Raw genomic sequence first — 18,501 nt, 5'->3', positions numbered from 1 at the left:
GAGATCTAAAATTGGATGTGCTTCACTTTCCTGTTAAAACACAAGAATCAGTCCCTGCATCCAGTTCAAACTGGCAGGCTGGAACAAACAAATGTTTACACCATCTAGTTTGAACACACTGTCATTAAATGTTGCATAATTCATATCAGTGCCATAAAGCATCTGTGTCATGTCCCGGCTCGGGTCGCTGTCTGTGTGGAGTTTGCACATTCTCCCTGTGTCTGCGTGGGTTTCCTCCGGGTCCTCCGGTTTCCTCCCACAGTCCAAAGATGTGCGAGCTAGGTTGATTGGCCATTCTGAATTGCCTCTTAGTGTCCTGGGATGCATAGGTTAGAGGGGTTAGTGGATAAATATGTAGGGATATGTGGATAGGGCCTGGGTGGGATTGTGGTTGGTGCAGACTCGATGGGCCGAATGGCCTCTTTCTGCACTGTAGGATTCTATGATTCTATGATGTCCTAAGTTCTCATCGTAAAATTATCTGACACTAAGTTTTTTTTCATCTATTGTGTCCATGAGTGTTTGAGAACACCATTGGAAAATATATTGAAGCAGTACCTTTGGACCAGCATGACTATAGAGATTAAAGACTCCTTCAGGATCATTTGTTTTTGCAAGTGTTCATAGATAAAGTTTCACAAATGGCAAAGATGTAGGAATTGAATTTTTGACCAAATATATGAATAGTCAAAGGAGGGTTAAGATGTATTTGGAAAATTGGGTGCACAAAGGAGATAAACCACAGAATTCCTACAGTGGAGTAGGGGGCCATTTGGCCCAACGAGTCTGCACCTACTCTTCGAAAGAGTATCTTCCCATCCCCCACCCTATCCCTGGAACCCTGCACATTTACCAAGGCTAGAAGAATGGATTTATTTTGTCTTTTGATGTGCAATATTGAGAAGATCCATAAATGCTGCTTTCATCTGTTTGGCTAACAAAGTAAAGCATTAGCTTTAAAGGACCTGGTCAATTTTAAATTTTTATTGCCAGTAGATAAATTATTGCATAAACCTTCTTTATTTATTATGACTGTTTTATCTGGATACTGCAACAGCAGGAATAGCACCAATAACCAGAACTTACGTGTGTGTGTGTGTGTGTGTGTGTATATATATATATATAAAATATATATATTAATGTAATAGAGTATCCCAGGAAGCTTAGAGAAGCATTATCAAAAGAAAATTGACTCACATATGGAAATATTAGGGTTAATGGTGAAAGGTTTGGTCAGAGGTGGAGAATTTAAGAGTTGTCTTGAAAGGAAGAGAGGCAGAGAGATTTCAAAGGGAAGTTCAGAGCCTAGGATCTTGGCAGGTCAAGGCATAGTTGAAAATGTCATTAAAATGGGAGTTGCCCGAGAGGCCAAAGTTGGCAGAACACTGATATCTCAGAGGATTGCGAAAATGGAGAAGATCACAGATAAATGGAGTGAAGTCATAGAGGAATTTGAAACAAAGATAATTTTAAAATCAGGATGTTACTTAACTGGGAGTTGGCGTAGGTCAGCAAGGTGAGGGGTGAATGGGATTTGGTATGGGGTAAGACTGGGGCAGCAGAGTTTTGGATGACCTCAAATTTATGGAGGGCAGAATGGGGAAAGCCAACCAAGAGTGCTTTGGATTGCATTGCCCTAAAAGTCACAGATGAATGGGGTGAAGGTTTTGGCAACATTACCATCGCTAAATCCACAGAACATATTACAGTTGACTTAACTGGACTTAGTCATACTGTGGCTACAACAGGTCAGATTCTGGGAATCCTGCAGCAAAACTCATCTGACTTTCCAAAGCCTGTCCACCACTTACAATGCTCAAGTCAGGACTGTGATGGAACGCTTTCCTTTGTCTGGATGGGTCTAACTCCAACAATACTTAAGTCAAAGCCTGCTTAATTAACAGTCCATCCACCACCACACTACTACTTTAAACATTCACTCACTCCATCACTGGTACACAGTGGTTGCATTGTATGCCATCCAAAAGATACACTTGCCAAGGCTCCTTCGACAGCACCTTCCAAACCCATGGCCTCCATCCAGAATGACAAGGAGAACAGGCACAGGAGAACATCACTAGCTGCAACGTGCATAGATTTTGACTTGGAACTGTATCACCATTCTTTTATCATGACTGGATCAAAATCCTGGAACTCCCTGCCTCATGGTATTGTGGGTATACCTACACTATGTGGACTGAAATGGTTCAAGAATTTGGTTCACCTCACCTTCCCAAGGGAAATTAGGAACAAATGCTGACCTTGCCAATGACACTCACATCCCATTAATAAATGAAAATAAAATGAGACAGGAACAGTGTTCGGAAATGTTATGGAGTTGGAAATAGAATGTGGTTGAAAGCTCGCCTCAGGGTCAAATGTAACACCAAATTCAGTTGAGCCTCAGCTGTTTGCCAGAATTATAGAATCCCTACAATGCAGAAGGAAGCCATTCGGCCCATTGAGCCTGCACTGACAACAATCCCACCCAGGCCCCTATGTCCATAATCCATCATATTTACCCTGCTAATCCCCCTGACAGTAAGGGGCAATTTAGCATGGCCAATCAACCTAACCTGCACATCTTTAGAGGGTGGGAGGAAACCGGAGCACTCGGAGAAAACCCATACAGGCACAGGGAAACTCCACACACACAGTTACCCGAGGCCAGAATAGAACCTGGGTCCCTGAAGCTGTGATGCAGCAGTGCTAACCACTGTGCCATGAGAGGGATGGAGTTGTGGATTAAGGAACAATTTTTAATGGGAACCAAAGACAATTTCAATGGTTTTCCTGGTATTTAGTTGGAGGAAATTTCTGCTCATCCATTATTCAATGTAAGACAAGTAGTTTGACAAGTAAGAGACAGGGAGAGGTGGTGATGAGTTAGATCTGGATGGTGTCAGAATATGTGTGGAACTGATGCTGTGTTTTTGGATAATGTCACTGAGGGACAACATGTAGATGAGAAATAGTAGGAGACTAAGGATAGTTCTTTGGGGAACTCCAAAGTAACAGTATAGGAGCAGGATAGTGGCCATTGCAGGTGGTTCTTTCTTATTACAACTGGCGAGATGAGCAGGAAACCTGCCTACCTGCCTTGTGCAGTCCCATCCAGCTCAATGATGCTGGAGAGAATATGGAGGAGGATAGTATAGTCAACCATTTCATAGGTTGCATGAAGGTTCAAAAGGGATAGTCAGCCTTTGTCACAGTCAAATAGGATCTTACTTGTGATTTTGATGGGAATTGATTTGGTACTGTGGCAGCATGGAGGATTCTGGAAAGATTTGTACAGATGTGGGGGACAATGATATGCCCAAGGACTAAGAGGAATAGTTTAGCACATGGATAGCACATATAGTGAGGTGGTCACACCACAACTTCAGACTCCACAGAGAGGAAGGGAATAGGTGACCACCAGGCAGAGCAAGAGCACAAGGTAGACAGTGCAGGAATCTCCTGTGGCTAGTCCCCTGCAAAACAGATATAGGGCTTTGTATACAATTGAAGGGAATGGCCTCTTGGGATAACAGCAGAGCTAAATTTGTGGCACCACGATTGGCTCTGTTGCACAGGGGAGGAGCAAAAGTGGTAGAAATGCAATAGTCATAAGGGATTCATTTATGATGGGAATAGATGGTCATTTCTGTGGCCACAAAAGAGATGCCAGAATGGTATGTTTCCTCCCTCGGTGCTAAGGCCAAGGATGTCTCAAAGCAGCTGCAGGACATTCTGAAGGGGGAGGGTGAACAACCAGTTGTCGTGGTATACATTAGTACAAATGACATAGGCAAAGAAGGAATGTGGTCCTTGTAAGGGGATTTTCCTGAGGCTTCTCTCTGGTGTCATTTATTGAGCTGAACTCAGCTATTACAAAGACTTGTGAAAGACCGTATGCAGTCAAGGAAGTTCTTTAACCAATATGCATTGGGAGAGAGACAGCTGGAGGATTCCAACTTCTCTTTGACATTACAATACATGTGTAAAACAGATATACCTTTTCAAAGGTTTGTTTCTCCTGCCCAACCTGTCATCCTAACTGGATGATCCAATTATGTTAATACGTTATAACGGAGAGGGAGTCACTTCACCATGCCTGCTTATCAGCAAAAGATTAATACATTTATTCACTGCAACCATAAGCTAAATGCCTCTATTCATTTTAAAACCTTGATAGCTTGCAGCTGCAGAAGTCTATATACCTTATTGTTTCCAAAGAATGTGTCTAGTTCTGCTCGTTTTCCACTCTGCTTTTGGGCAGGCTGCATCTTGGCCAAAGCTTACAAGACATTTGAAAATACATTTTAAATCTACAATACATATTCAAAATTCTCTACCAATGATTATATATGTGCAGACAATACCGTCACATGATATATATGTATTTGTGTGTGGAACTTTGTGATTCCTTATGGTATATATAAGGCACACTGTGATACCTATTCTAAACTAGTCTACTTTGTTTTAATTGTCTTCAAAATCCGAGGGGTTTCTGTACCCCTTTCTACAGTCCTAAAAGCAGAATATAGGGAGCAAGGAAGCAGGTTGAAAAGGTAGTTATATCAGGATTACCATCTGTGCCACATGCTAGTCGGGAGAGTCGAAACAGCAGGATATATAGGTTGAATACGTGGCTGAAAATATATGTGGGGGAAAGGTTTCAGATTCCTGGGGTATTGGAATTGGTTCTGGGGGAGGTGAGACCTATACAAAGGACTAGCCTTAAAGTTTTGTACATGAACACTCTGAGCATTCGAAATAAAATGGATAAATTAGTTGCGCAGATAGATGTAAAGGGGTATGATATAGTTGGGATTATGGAGATATGGCTAGTAGGTGACCAAGGATGAGAACTAAACATTGCAGGCTATTTGGTGTTTATGCAGGACAGGCAGAAATGATGGAGAAGTCAAGAGAAAATGTCATCACATTTTATGAGAAAATGTGATGACTGCAGATTTGAAGGTGGGAGGAGGGTGCAAAAGCTTAACAGAATAAACCGTTAATAATATTAGATAACGTGGGAGCCAGGAAGAGAAATTGGATAGGTTGTTCGTAGGAAGAGAGCAAGAGGTGTGTCTCATGGACAGGATAAGCTCAGATGGGGCATGAGGGGAGAAAAGGAGAGAAATTAGAGGAATATGTACGTTCAAGGGTTAGGAGAAAGGAGAACTTTGGAGGAATTTTGATCCAGTGATCTACGAGAAGGGGTGGAAACAGCACAGGCAGCTGATCTGATGGTCTCATTCTTAGTGACAAAGAAGTCCATGTGCTCCTTGCACTTATTGGAGAGCAGAGGGGTTTGAGAAAGAAATCATAGAAACCCTACAGTGCAGAAGGAGGCCATTCGGCCCATCGAGTCTGCACCGACCACAATCCCACCCAGGCCCTACCCCCACATATTTACCCGCTAATCCCTCTAATCTACGCATCCCAGGACTCTAAGGGCAATTTTTTAACCTGGCCAATCAACCTAACCTGCACATCTTTGGACTGTGGGAGGAAACCGGAGCACCCGGAGGAAACCCACGCAGACATGAGGAGAATGTGCAAACTCCACACAGACAGTGACCCGAGCCAGGAATCGAACCCGGGACCCTGGAGCTGTGAAGCAGCAATGCTAACCACTGTGCTACCGTGCCGCCCGGTAGAGGCTTGTGTTGGAGAAAAAACACCATGGGTTAGCCTTGCATTCTGGGATGATCTGGAAATAGTGGACAGGTTCAATAGACGAGAATAAAACCTTGATGGTGCTTTGTGAGGTCCAGTCAGATCTTTAAAATATCTCAAAAAGAATTAAATAGTAACTTGGCAGTACATCATTTTGTATCACTGGATACAAACCCAAGTATTATTGGCAGTGATATTACTGGACAGGCATGTGACTGTTTTTATGTGTATTATTTTAATTACTGTGACACCAAGAAGGTAATTTATTGCTGTTTATATATGGTTTCCACAATGGTTCAGCTGTATTTTAAAAGGTGTATGCCTAAAAATAGTGGTCAGAAGAGTATTGTAACTCTGTTCTGATGGGTTTGTGTCTGAGTTTGTTAGCTGCTTATTTTAGACGAAATCTCACTGGTGGCGATGGTCTTTGTTCAAAAAACATTGATTTACATGCTAACTATTTACAAATTTTAAATAAGACTAATGTATATAGCTACAGCTGCCCACAGATTCTTTTCAGGCAACGTCTTTGAGTGACTTCAGTGACATATCTTCATTTGCACATGCTCAATATGCTCTTATTTGAGTTAACCCTTTAGAGTATTGAATTAATTTGTCTGCTATAAGTCATTCCTGGCATAGTTCTTTGTGCAAAGATTTACAGCAACTTAACACTTGTGTGTCGAGTACCTGATTTTTCCCAACAGCCTTTATAACATAAAAGCACTCTAAGGCGCTATAAAACAAAGTATTATAAAACAAAATTTGGCAGAGCTGCAGAACAGATATTAGGTCAGGTGACCAAATGTTTGCTCAAAGTTAGGCTTTAAAGAATGTCTTTAAAGGAGGAAACTCAAGAGGTGATGAGGTACAGCGAGGAAATTCCAAAATGCAAAGTCAGACTTGGAGAAATAGATATCCCTGACGTTGTGGGGCTGGAGTAATTACAATCTCTGATGGTGAAGGGATCAAGGGATTGAAAACAATGATGGGAATTTCAAAACCAAGTTGTTTCTTGACTGGGAGTTTAGAAGATCCGCGAGCATTGGTTGAAAGGTGAATGGGACTTGCTGCAAGTTGAAACATAGTTAGCTCTGGATGACCTCAAGTTTATGAACGATAGAATGTGGGAGGACAGCCAGGTGTGTGTTGGAATAGTCAAATCAAGAGATGCCAAAGGCATGAATGGGGGTTTAAATCGCAGATGAGCTCAGACGGGTTAAACAATGTTATGGAGATGGAAATAGGCAGTCTTAGTGATGATGTTGGTGTATGATCAGTGGCTCAGCTTGGGTCAAATGTGCCACCAAGTTTGAAAACTGACTGGCCTAATCTCCCTAATGCCAGGGAGAGGGATGGAGTCGGTAATTAGGGAGCAGAAGTGGGGATCAAAACGATAGCATTTAATTGCATTAAAGTATTTAATTGGAGGAAATTTCTGCTAATGTCGGAAAAGCTGTCTGATAATTTATCTCCACATCATGATAATTTAGCAACATTGAGGCAAAATGAGACAATTGAGAAAATCTTCAGTATTAAAATTTAAGTGATTTAATGGACATGACAAGTGAAAAAGAGGTGTCTTGTATGAAAATGTATGTAATTCTGAAATCAAACCTATTTCTCTTTGAAAGACTTGTCAATTTGTATTTAGGTATACTTTTCAGGCTCCTGTCATTCCCTAATTTGCTGTTCTTCCCTCAGTGGATCTGCCACAAATTCAGAATTTCTAAGTTTTTAGCAATTAATTAAAATCACTAAGAACTTTTCAGAACCTATGAACCTTGCTTAGTTTCAAATTGCTGATTGAAGTTCCCTGTGGTAAGGAATCCAGCACAAAAAATTAAAAATCCATATGTCAAAAGTTAACCTGGTCACATAGCAGGCAGTAGCTTGTCAACCATTAAGCCTTTAGACCTCATGGTTTACAGCCAATCAAGAGACAATTTTATATTTTCCCAATAGATTCTGAAATGCAGAAAATAATTAACTTTTCTAATAGACCACTATTGTTTATAGAAAAGTTAGAGTAAGCTTTATTAGATTGTGTTTCTGTCTGAATTTACTGCTAATGCCTACAAAATGGTCAGGGGACAAAAAGCCACTGTTGAGTTCCTACTGTAGGAACAGATGTAGAAGATATTCATTAGGTTTTTATAATTTATTTTGTTAGGAAAAATCTCTCAACTATTCCAAATTGTGATAGATTTTTAAAGAATACAGTCTGAATTTACTACTAGTGCCTAGAAATGGTCAGGGAACAAAAAAGCTATTGTTCAGGCCCTACAATGGGAACTGATGCAAAAGATATTAGGTTTTTATCATTTATATTATTAGGAAAAAATCTCTTGGAACTGTTCCAAATTGTGATGGATTTCTAAAGTCTTGTCAATCGGATGGCATTTTGTTTTCTTAACTGAAGAATAAGGATAGTCAATCCTGGTGGTAAATATAGAAAAATGTATGCTAGAACAAGTGAAAACCAATAGAATGTTCACAAGTATGTTTTAAACCAGAAAACTCAAGTGATTTATTACTGTCACTGAACCAAGTAGAATTGTAGACTTGAAAACACTTCAGCATGCTTTTTCTTTTTATAGTGCCTATATGTTGAAATGGTTTCTCAATTTTAGATCATTGTGGCAATATGGAGTTTCCTTTGTTCAGCACTTGCAGCTGTAGTGTGAATTCTGATGGCAACATTAGTAGCTGATCAAAACCTGCACATTTACTGAAAACAATTGTAGTTTACTGAGGAAATAATGAGCCCAGCATTTATAATATAGCTGAGACGTTTGCACACGAAGAAAGTATTACCTAGTTGCTCTAATGATGGTCAGTATATTTGTATAACCGTTCTGGAGTTAATTATATAGGATGGTATTTTTGGTGGCTTCCTAATTAGGCACTGAAGCCTAGAGATCAAGTTAGTGGACTGGTGTTGTATCATGAAGATACAATTTGTGAACATGCTGTTCTTTGAAAAGTGACGCTGTGTATACATGGATATCAGTCAGTCTTGTGTAAAAGTCGGCCCTAACTTTTGGCCAAATAATCCATGTATCTCATGCATAAATTGACTCTAGTTTTTGAGGGGTAACAGAAGATGTTCTTTCATGGTTCTTTTGGGTACAATGCTACACCAAAAATATTGTGAACACAAGTTACTACTAGTAATTATAATTTCCTGATGAACTATTACAGACTATCTGCACTGTAATAACAATATCCTTTGTTATCGTGCTCCAAATTACAACTTATAAAACTACTTGTGATTAGAAATAGTCAGTTATGATCCATTCAGGAGTCGGATTCCAGCAAAGTAACAGCATTCTTGCCAGGTCTGAAAGTGCCAATCCTGCCCCTAAACTAGTTTATGGACACACACCAAGGCGGAGATGAAGGACTTCACCAACACACTAAATAACCATCACCCGTCAATTAGAATCACAACAACAATACATAAGGAACAAATAGACCTCTTGGACATGACAGTATTTAAATCACCACACAGCTGGCCAGTAAAGTATTCTTCAAGCCCACAGATGCACACGCACTCCTGCATAGACACAGTCACCACCAACGACACACATTTACGGGCTTAGTAAAATCACAACTATCCTGCTTCTACTGCATATGCAGCAAACAAACGGATTTTGAATAGGCAACAACAACCCTTTTCTAAGCACTTAGAGGGAGAGGGTACACCAAGAGATTCCTGAAACACCTCAAATCAAACTTCCTTAAGATCAAAAGGTGAACCACAGAGAAAGAAAGAGAAACCACTAACCCATAGGATAGAGAAATAAGTAGAATAGTCAAAAACAATTTTGAAAACTTAAAAAAGAACAACAAAACCTTAGAGAACTACACCATTGTAGCAGTTTATAAATGATACAAAATCCTGAAGGACATGTTAGTCAGGAGTAGGATAAAACTGCAGGAGGGAAATGCAGAAATAAAAACTGCAATAAGACCTGCTAACACCAGAGGAAATAACAAAACACACTAACATCAGCGTAGTGCTAAAATCAAAAATCAGATGCGACCAACATAATGTGGTGTATGCCATCCAATGTAAGACATGCAAGATAATATACAGAGGAGAAACAGACAACACATTAAGGGAAAGACTCTCTGGCCATCTCAGTGGGATTAGGACAAAAAAGGGAAATAAGGCCATAAAGAGACATTTCATGCAGGATGGCATTGAAGCCCTAACTATCATGGAACTAGATACAAATATTCATTGGACCACAGCAGAAGGAAAATGAGCAGCGGAGGTGTGGATCTATAAAATGAAACTTTATCCCCTAATGGCCTAAACCTAGAACACGGGAACACACAAACCACACAAGAACAGGGATAGACATAGACCTAAGAAGTCAACTACCCAGACCACGGAGATCCAAAACCACAACGAACTATAAGAAACAGAAACCAATAACACGTCTAAGCAAACACTACTGAAAGGAGTAAATAAACATGACACAACTGGGAAACCATAGCAAACATGAGTCACAGGCAAAGAGGGAACCACATAATAACTGTTCACAAACTATGGGGTGGCATGGTGGCACAGTGGTTAGCACTGCTGCCTCACAGCGCCAGGTTCAGATCCGGCCTAGGGTCACTGTGGAGTTTGCACATTCTCCCCGTATCTGTGTGGGTTTCCTCCGGGTGCTCCAGTTTCCTCCCACAGTCAAAAGATGTGCAGGTTAGGTTGATTGGCCATGCTAAATTGACCCCAGTGTCAGGGGATTAGCAGGGTAAATGCATGGGGTTGCGGTAATAGGGCCTGGATGGGATTGTGGTCGGTACAGACTCGATGGGCCGAATGGCCTCCTTCTGTACTGTAGGGATTCTATGATTCTATTCTATGATACTAGGCCCCCTAAAGTCTGGGGACTCCCCCACTCACAGGAGAAAAAGCCAAGTAGTGAGTACCGAGACCAGAACTTCAAAGGAGGAACATACCACTAAATAACTGCATCCCAAATTCCCCCATGATACCCTTAAACACATACTGTTAAAAAAAGAAAGAACCTCTGGGCCCACCATGGATCGTTCTCCTCGTCATACTCTAACATATCGACCATAACAGAAAGGGCCGACTCACTGCCCTACCAAGACCATACCTATGGCACAACCACCGGCAATGGCCAGACAACCCAAAACAAAAAGAAAAAACTCCAAACAGACTCCGAGATGAATCAAACATCCCCCCCCGCCCCCCCCCAAACAAATACCAACAGGGGAGCGGGCAGACCAGCAGAAAGGATACAAGGGAACCCACAACAAGGAGGAGAAAGGATGGACCAATCTGGAGGAGACAAGGTAAACGGGCAAAGGAGAACATGGAAGAAATGGCGGTAAAAGGGGAGGTAGACAGCAGAGAACACAGCACTGTGAGAAGATAGACATATCAACCAAATATGTGAAATCATTCATTTATGGGCAGCACAGTGGCACAGTGGTTAGCACTGCTGTCTCACAGGACCAAGGACCCGGGCTGGACTCCCAACTTGGATCTCTGTCTATGTGGAGTCTGCACGTTCTCCCTGTGTCTGCATGGGTTTCCTCCGGGTGCTCTGGTTTCCTCCCACACTCCAAAGATGTGGTAGTTAGGTGGACTGGCCATACTAAATTCTCCCTCCGTATACCCTTCCACAATAACTTCATTACAGTGTTAATGTAGGTCCACTTGGGACACAAGTAAATAAATAATTTGTCAGAGAAGTAATTTTGTACTGCCAACAAAATTGTCTTGCCTCATACCAAACCTATAAACCTTCCTGATAAATAAGGATGTTCCGACACACCCCCTTGCTCTGCCAACTAATGCCGTCACACCAGCCCGATACATACTACCCCAATCTACACCATGCCATCCTGCCCACCACAACATAAAACACCCACAAACAAAAATTCACTCCATCCCACTAGTTCCGGTATCCCTCTCGCCCGCCCACCACAACTGACACATTTGATTTTTTTTAAAATTTGATTTATTATTGTCACATGTATTAACATACAATGAAAAGTATTGTTTCTTGCGTGCTGTACAGACAAAACGTACCGTTCATAGAGAAGGAAATGAGAGAGTGAGAATGTAGTGTTACAGTCATAGCTAGGGTGTAGAGAAAGATCAACTTAATGCAAGGCAAGTCCATTCAAAAGTCTGACAGCAGCAGGGAAGAAGCTGTTCTTGAGTCGGTTGATATGTGACCTCAGACTTTTGTATCTTTTTCCTGAAAGAAGAAGGTGGAAGAGAGAATGTCCGAGGTGCGTGGGGTCCTAAATTATGCTGGCTGCTTTGCTGAGGCAGCGGGAAGTGTAGACAGAGTCAATGGATGGGAGACTGGTTTGCGTGATGGATTGGTCTACATTCACGACCTTTTGTAGTTCCTTGCGGTCTTGGGCAGAGCAGGAGCCGTACCAACCTGTGGTACAACCAGAAAGAATACTTTCTATGGTGCATCTGTAAAAGTTGGTGAGAGTCGTAGCTGACATACAAGGGAGGCAAAAAAGCCAAGACACTGGAAGACAACAAACCACCCTTCAACCCACTACCTACCCATCAACATCCCTACCAGGAAACCCCCAGGAATCAATTCCGTCCCGCCCCCCCCCCCCTCAGAAAAAGACTTACTTGGCAACAGCCACACAAACAAACCCCAAAACAAAACACTCTAACACGCACACCACCTTGACATCCTCAACCCCCAGAAATGCAACAAAAATTCCCAACCTAACAGCCCCCTCCCCCAACATACACCACCTCAAAATACAGCAGAATCCATGCATCCACTACCTCCTACCTCTAGAGGTCCTGACCAAGGAGACAAGAAGACAACAAGTGCCACAATATAAGTGCTCACACTGGACAACAAGGGTTGGGCGTAAGCTGAACGAAAAGAGGCAGAGATTGAAGATATGGGGACATGTCCTTTCTCTGTCCAACCCCAAAAACTTAAACTAGTTTATTAGCTCCTACTACTGGTCATTTTAATTTCGTGGTATTATGGTAGGATCTAATTTTTTTGGATTATGTACATTTTCCTCTCCTCATATTCTTTAAGTCTCTGGACTGGGGCTTGAACTAACAAGTTTCTGACTGAGACAAAAGAGTTACCATTGAGCCAAAGCCACAAATTGTTGATTAACAACACCTCCCACTTTGCTGAGCAAATGGATATGTAATATATGCATTTATAGTATGATCATGTTAATCTTAGAGTTTTGAATATGCGATAGAATAAATCAGAAGTTTTGCAAAGTGCCTGGCAAACTGTTGAACTCAGCTGTGGATCTTGGTGATTGAGTTTTTTTACATTAACCCTATAATTCTCTAATTTATTTAAAGGTATTCTTCCTCCTCACTATGAATCACACTCTACTGTGGTGACATTTAGAAAGGAACAGTACCAAGATTTGTTGCAAGCATTGCAAGTTATCCGGTTTGTTCAAGATTCCACCCCACAGGTTTGGGTTTATCTCCGAATGTACCAATTGGAGTCTGGAACATTGCCCCGTCGTCCATCTCAGTCACTGGTCAGTCATGTTCAGCATTGTTTGTTTTTATTGAATCCTTGGTGTTTGATTTACTAAACGCATAATACTTTTGGTTGTTTCACAGTGTATCATAACTTGTTTTAATTTGTTATTGAAATGGGATTCAAGTACATTGGTTAATGGTACTGAACTGGTAACCCAGCATATGAGGGTTCAGCTATTACCTTTTACAAATTTTAAAATTGAATTCAGTACATCAGCTAATTTTTGGGCTAACAGTAGAAAAATGATACAAGAACTACAATTTGTTGTTAGATCTCCAACTTATTCACTAATGCCCTTTAGTAGGGGAAACCTGCTGTCATTTCTTGGCCTACCTTTTGTAATTGTTATCTCTGTGAAGTGGCCCAACAAATGTTATAAGAAGTTGCTACAAAGTAGAGTCTCTTACTAACTTCTCAAGCCAGCCAGAGGAGAGTGTTGTAAATGCATTCTTGCCAGCTTCACTAATATTTTGATGGTTATGTTACTAGTAAATTTCTTCATCTCAGGAACCAGAGGATGCAGTGTTTATTGCAGTAGCAGAAGCAATGGAAGAGATGGTGGAAAACGATGTAGATGCTTACTGGCTAGTCAAATGCTTTGTGAACCAATTCAACAATAAATACGGTGATTCAGTGCCTCATTTGGTAAGTGACATATGAAACAATGTAATTGTTGATGTATCTGGCAGTGAATGACAAGAATGCAGTAAAATGAGTAGCAGTGACCGTGAGTGGTAATTGTTTAAGTCTATGTCTTATGAGTATTCTCACCCCGATTTTTCTATTCAAGTCTCACAGCAGGAGGAGAATTTTGTCTGTTGGTAAACACTTCTTTGTTTTCTGAATAACTGAACACCAAATCTCTCTATGGTTTTGCCCCTCCCTTTATCTCTAATCTCCTACATCTCCACAATCCTCTTGAGATATCTGCACTTATCCAATTAAGCCACCGAGACAATAAACCCTGGAAATCCCATTTGCTCCCCAGCCCGCTCCGGGTGCAATCTCACATTCCTTCTTAAAGTCACTCTTTAAAAACCTATCTTACTGACTAAGCATTTGGTCTGACCTATTGCCTCCTTCCATGATTCAGTGTTATATTTATAATGTTCCTGTGAAGCATTTTGGGATATTTTATTACATTAAAGGTGTTCTATAAATATAAATTGACATCACCATTAATTAGAACATAGAACATTACAGCGCAGTACAGGCCCTTCGGCCCTCGATGTTGCGCCGACCAGTGGTACCAATCTAAAGCCCCCTCTAATCTACACTATTCCAATATCATCCATATGTTTATCCAATAACCACTTGAACGCTCTCAACGTTGACGAGTCCACCACTGCTGCAGGCAGGGCATTCCACGCCCTTACTACTCTCTGAGTAAAGAACCTACCTCTAACATCTGTCCTATATCTCTCACCCCTCAATTTAACGCTATGTCCCCTCGTGCTAGCCAACACCATCCGAGGAAAAAGGCTCTCACTATCCACCCTATCTAATCCTCTGATCATCTTGTATGCCTCTATTAAGTCACCTCTTAACCTCTCTAACGAAAACAACCTCAAGCCCCTCAGCCTTTCCTCATACGATTTTCCCACCATACCAGGCAACATCCTGGTAAATCTCCTCTGCACCCTTTCCAACACTTCCACATCTTTCCTATAATACGGCGAGCAGAACTGTACGCAATACTCCAAATGTGGCCGCACCAGAGTTTTGTACAGTTGCAGCATGACCTCCTGGCTCCGAAACTCAATCCCTCTACCAATAAAAGCTAACACACCGTACGCCTTCTTAACAACCTTATCAACCTGGGTGCCAACTTTCAGGGATCTATGCACATGGACACCCAGATCCCTCTGTTCATCCACACTACCAAGTATCTTACCATTAGCCCAGTACTCTGTATTCCTGTTACTCCTTCCAAAGTGAATCACCTCACACTTTTCCGCATTAAACTCCATTTGCCACCTCTCAGCCCAGCTCTGCAGCTTATCTATGTCCCTCTGTAACCTGCCACTTCCCTCCGCACTGTCTACAACTCCACCGACTTTAGTGTCATCCGCAAATTTACTAATCCATCCTTCCACGCCCTCATCCAAGTCATTAATAAAAATGACAAACAGCAGTGGCCCCAAAACAGATCCTTGCGGTACACCACTTTTAAAAGGCCCACGTTGCTTCTGACCATACTATTTTCCTAATGTGATTGTAAAAGATATTTTGTACTGATCTTGTCATCCTTCATTTCATACTCCCTTGTTGTAGCTGATCCTATCTGCTTTGTCATCCTTTCCTGCTCTTTACTACAGATTTGCCCAATCTGTCTTGATTGGGCAAATCAAGCTGTCCTTTTGGCAAATAGATCTCTTGCCCTTTCGGTGAATAAATAGGTTGTGTTTCATATTAAACACCTCCCACTGATCTTCTGTCGCTTTATCCATTAACAGATTTCCCAGTTTACTGTGGGAAATCTCTATCTCATTCTATTGAAAGCACTCTTACCTAATTCTTAGATAGATTGGGGAGAGTTACTTAAAGGGATGACAGTGGATAGGCAATGGCAAACATTCGAGGAATGCATGGGGGAACTGCAGCAACTGTTTATTTCTGTCTGGCACAAAAGCAAAATGGGTAAGAGGGCCAATCCATGGCTTACAAAGGAAATTAGAGAGAGTATCCGATCTAAAGAAGAAGCATACAGATTGGCCAAGAAAAATAATAGGTCTGAGGGTTGGGAGCAGTTTAGAATTCAGCAAAGAAGGACCAAGGGATTGATTAAGATGGGGAAAATACAATACGAAAGTAAACTTGCAGAGAACATAAAGACTGACACTAAGAGTTTCTCTAGATATGTGAAGAGAAAGAGATTGGTGGAGACAAATGTAGGTCCCCGACAGACAGAAACGAGGGAATGTATAATGGGGACAAAGAAATGGTCGAGCAACTGAATACACACTTTGATTCGGTCACAAAGAGGACACAAATCAGATGCCAAAAATGTTGGAGAATGCAAGATTTAGTGAGAGGGAAGAGCTGAGTGAGATCAATATTAGTAGAGAAATGGTGTTGGGGAAATTGATGGGATTGAAGGCGGATAAATCCCCATGGACTGATAATATATATCCCAGAGTACTTAAGGAAGTGGCTCTAGGAATAGTGGCTGCATTATTCACTTTGGAAGAAATAATAGCAAATTGGATTATTATTTAAATGGAAAAAAATTACAACATGCTACTGTGCAAAGGGACCCTGGGGGTCCTTGTGCATGAGTCGCAAAAACTCAGTCTGCAAGTACAACAGGTGATCAAGAAGGCAAATGGGATGTTGGCATTTATTGCGAGGGGGATAGAATATAATTGCAGAAAAGTCTTGCTGCATCTGTACAAGGCATTGGTGAGGTCGCAGCTGGAATACTGTGTGCAGTTTTGGTCCCCTTACTTGCGAAAGGATATATTGACCTTGGAGGGAGTGCAGAGAAGGTTCACCAGGTTGATACCGGAGATGAGGGGTGTAGATTATGAGGAGAGATTGAGCAGATTAGGTTTGTACTCGTTGGAGTTTAGAAGGCTGAGGGGTGATCTTATAGAGGCATATAAGATAATGAAGGGGCTGGATAGGGTAGAAGTGGAGAGATTCTTTCCACTTAGAAAGGAAACCAAACCTAGAGGGCACAGCTTCAAAATAAAGGGGGGTCAGTTTAGGACAGAGTTGAGGAGGAACTTCTTCTCTCAGAGGGTGGTGAATCTCTGGAATTCTCTGCCCACTGAAGTGGTGGAGGCTACCTCGTTGAATATGTTTAAGTCACGGATAGATGGATTTCTGATCGGTAAGGGAATTAAGGGTTATGGGGAGCAGGCGGGTAAGTGGAACTGATTCACTTCAGATCAGCCATGATCTTATTGAATGGCGGGGCAGGCTCGAGGGGCTAGATGGCCTACTCCTGCTCCTATTTCTTATGTTCTTATGTTCTTATTGGTGTTCATCTTCCAGGATTCTATAGACTCTGGAACAGTCCCTGCAGATTGGAGGGTAGCTAATGTCACTTCAATATTCAAAAAGGGAGGTAGAGAGAAAACAGGGAATTATAGACCAGTAAGCTTAACATCGGTAGTGGGGAAAATTCTCGAATCCATTATCAAGGACTTTATAGCAGAGCATTTACAAAGCAGTGGCAGAATCAGACAAAGTCAGCATGGATTTATGAAGGAGAAATCATGCTTGACAAATCTGTTTGAAAATGTAACTAGTAGAGTGGACAAGGGGGAGCCAGTAGATGTGGTATATTTGGACTTTCAGAAAGCATTTGACAAAGTCCCGTATAAGAGATTATCGTGCAAGATTAAAGTGCATGGGATTGGGGAAGTGTATTAAGATGAATAGGAAACTGGTTGGCAGAGAGGAAACAGAGTAGGCATTAATGGGTGCTTTTCAAATTGGCAGGCGTAACTAGTGGGGTGCCACAGGGATCGGTGGTGGGACCCCAGCTATTCACAATATATATTGATTTGGATCAGGGAATAAAATGTAACATCTCGAAGTTTGCAGATGATATCAAGTTATGTGGGAGGGTGAACTGTGATGAGCGTACAGAGATCCTTCAGAATGATTTGGACAGGTTGGGTGAGTGGGCAAATCAATGGCAGATGCAGTATAATTTGGATAAATGTGAGGTTATTCACTTTGGAAGCAAAAACAAGAAGGCAGATTACTACCTGAATGGCTGTAAATTGGGAGAAGGGTGTGTGCAGTGGGACCTGGGTATCTTTGTGCACCAGTCACTGAAGGTAAGCATGCAGGTGGAGCAGATGGTAAAGAAGGCAAATGGTATGTTGACCTTCATTGTGAGAGGTTTTGAGTAGAGGAGCAGGGATGTGTTGTTGCAATTATACAGGGCCTTGGTGAGACCACACCTTGAGTATTGTGTGCCGTTTTGGTCTCCTTTTCTGAGGAAGGATGTTCTTGCTCTCGAGGGAGTGCAGCGCAGGTTTACCAGGATGATTCCGGGGATGGGCGCACTGATGTATGAGGAGAGATTGACTAGGTTAGGATTGTTTTCACTGGAGTTCAGACAAATGAGGTGGGATCTCATAGAGATTTATAAAATTCTAACAGGACTAGTCAGGGTAGATGCAGGGAGGATATTCCCAATGGTGGGGGAGACCAGAACTCAAAGTCACAGCCTGGTGATTCAGAGTAGAACATTTAGGACGAAGGTGAGGAGACATTTCTTAACCCAAAGAGTGGTGAGCCTGTGGAATTC

The 18,501-nt window shown here is 41.7% G+C and overlaps 1 protein-coding gene across 22 annotated transcripts in view; it reads left to right on the top strand.

Moving 5' to 3' along the window:
- Window positions 1–18,501, top strand: part of tbc1d7 (TBC1 domain family, member 7) — a 104,903-nt gene that overhangs the window by 49,380 nt on the left and 37,022 nt on the right. For all 22 annotated transcript variants that reach the window (XM_078240870.1, XM_078240956.1, XM_078240962.1 and 19 more), the window contains 2 exons: window positions 13,040–13,227; window positions 13,740–13,877. In XM_078240870.1, the coding sequence (XP_078096996.1) occupies window positions 13,040–13,227; window positions 13,740–13,877 (326 nt within the window). The remainder of the gene's footprint in view (window positions 1–13,039; window positions 13,228–13,739; window positions 13,878–18,501) is intronic.

The sequence above is a fragment of the Mustelus asterias genome, chromosome 2 (genome assembly GCF_964213995.1).
Source record: "Mustelus asterias chromosome 2, sMusAst1.hap1.1, whole genome shotgun sequence".
Taxonomy (NCBI): domain Eukaryota; kingdom Metazoa; phylum Chordata; class Chondrichthyes; order Carcharhiniformes; family Triakidae; genus Mustelus; species Mustelus asterias.
Note: the sequence above shows the minus strand (reverse complement) of the source record. Positions and strands in the feature narration are given on the sequence as shown.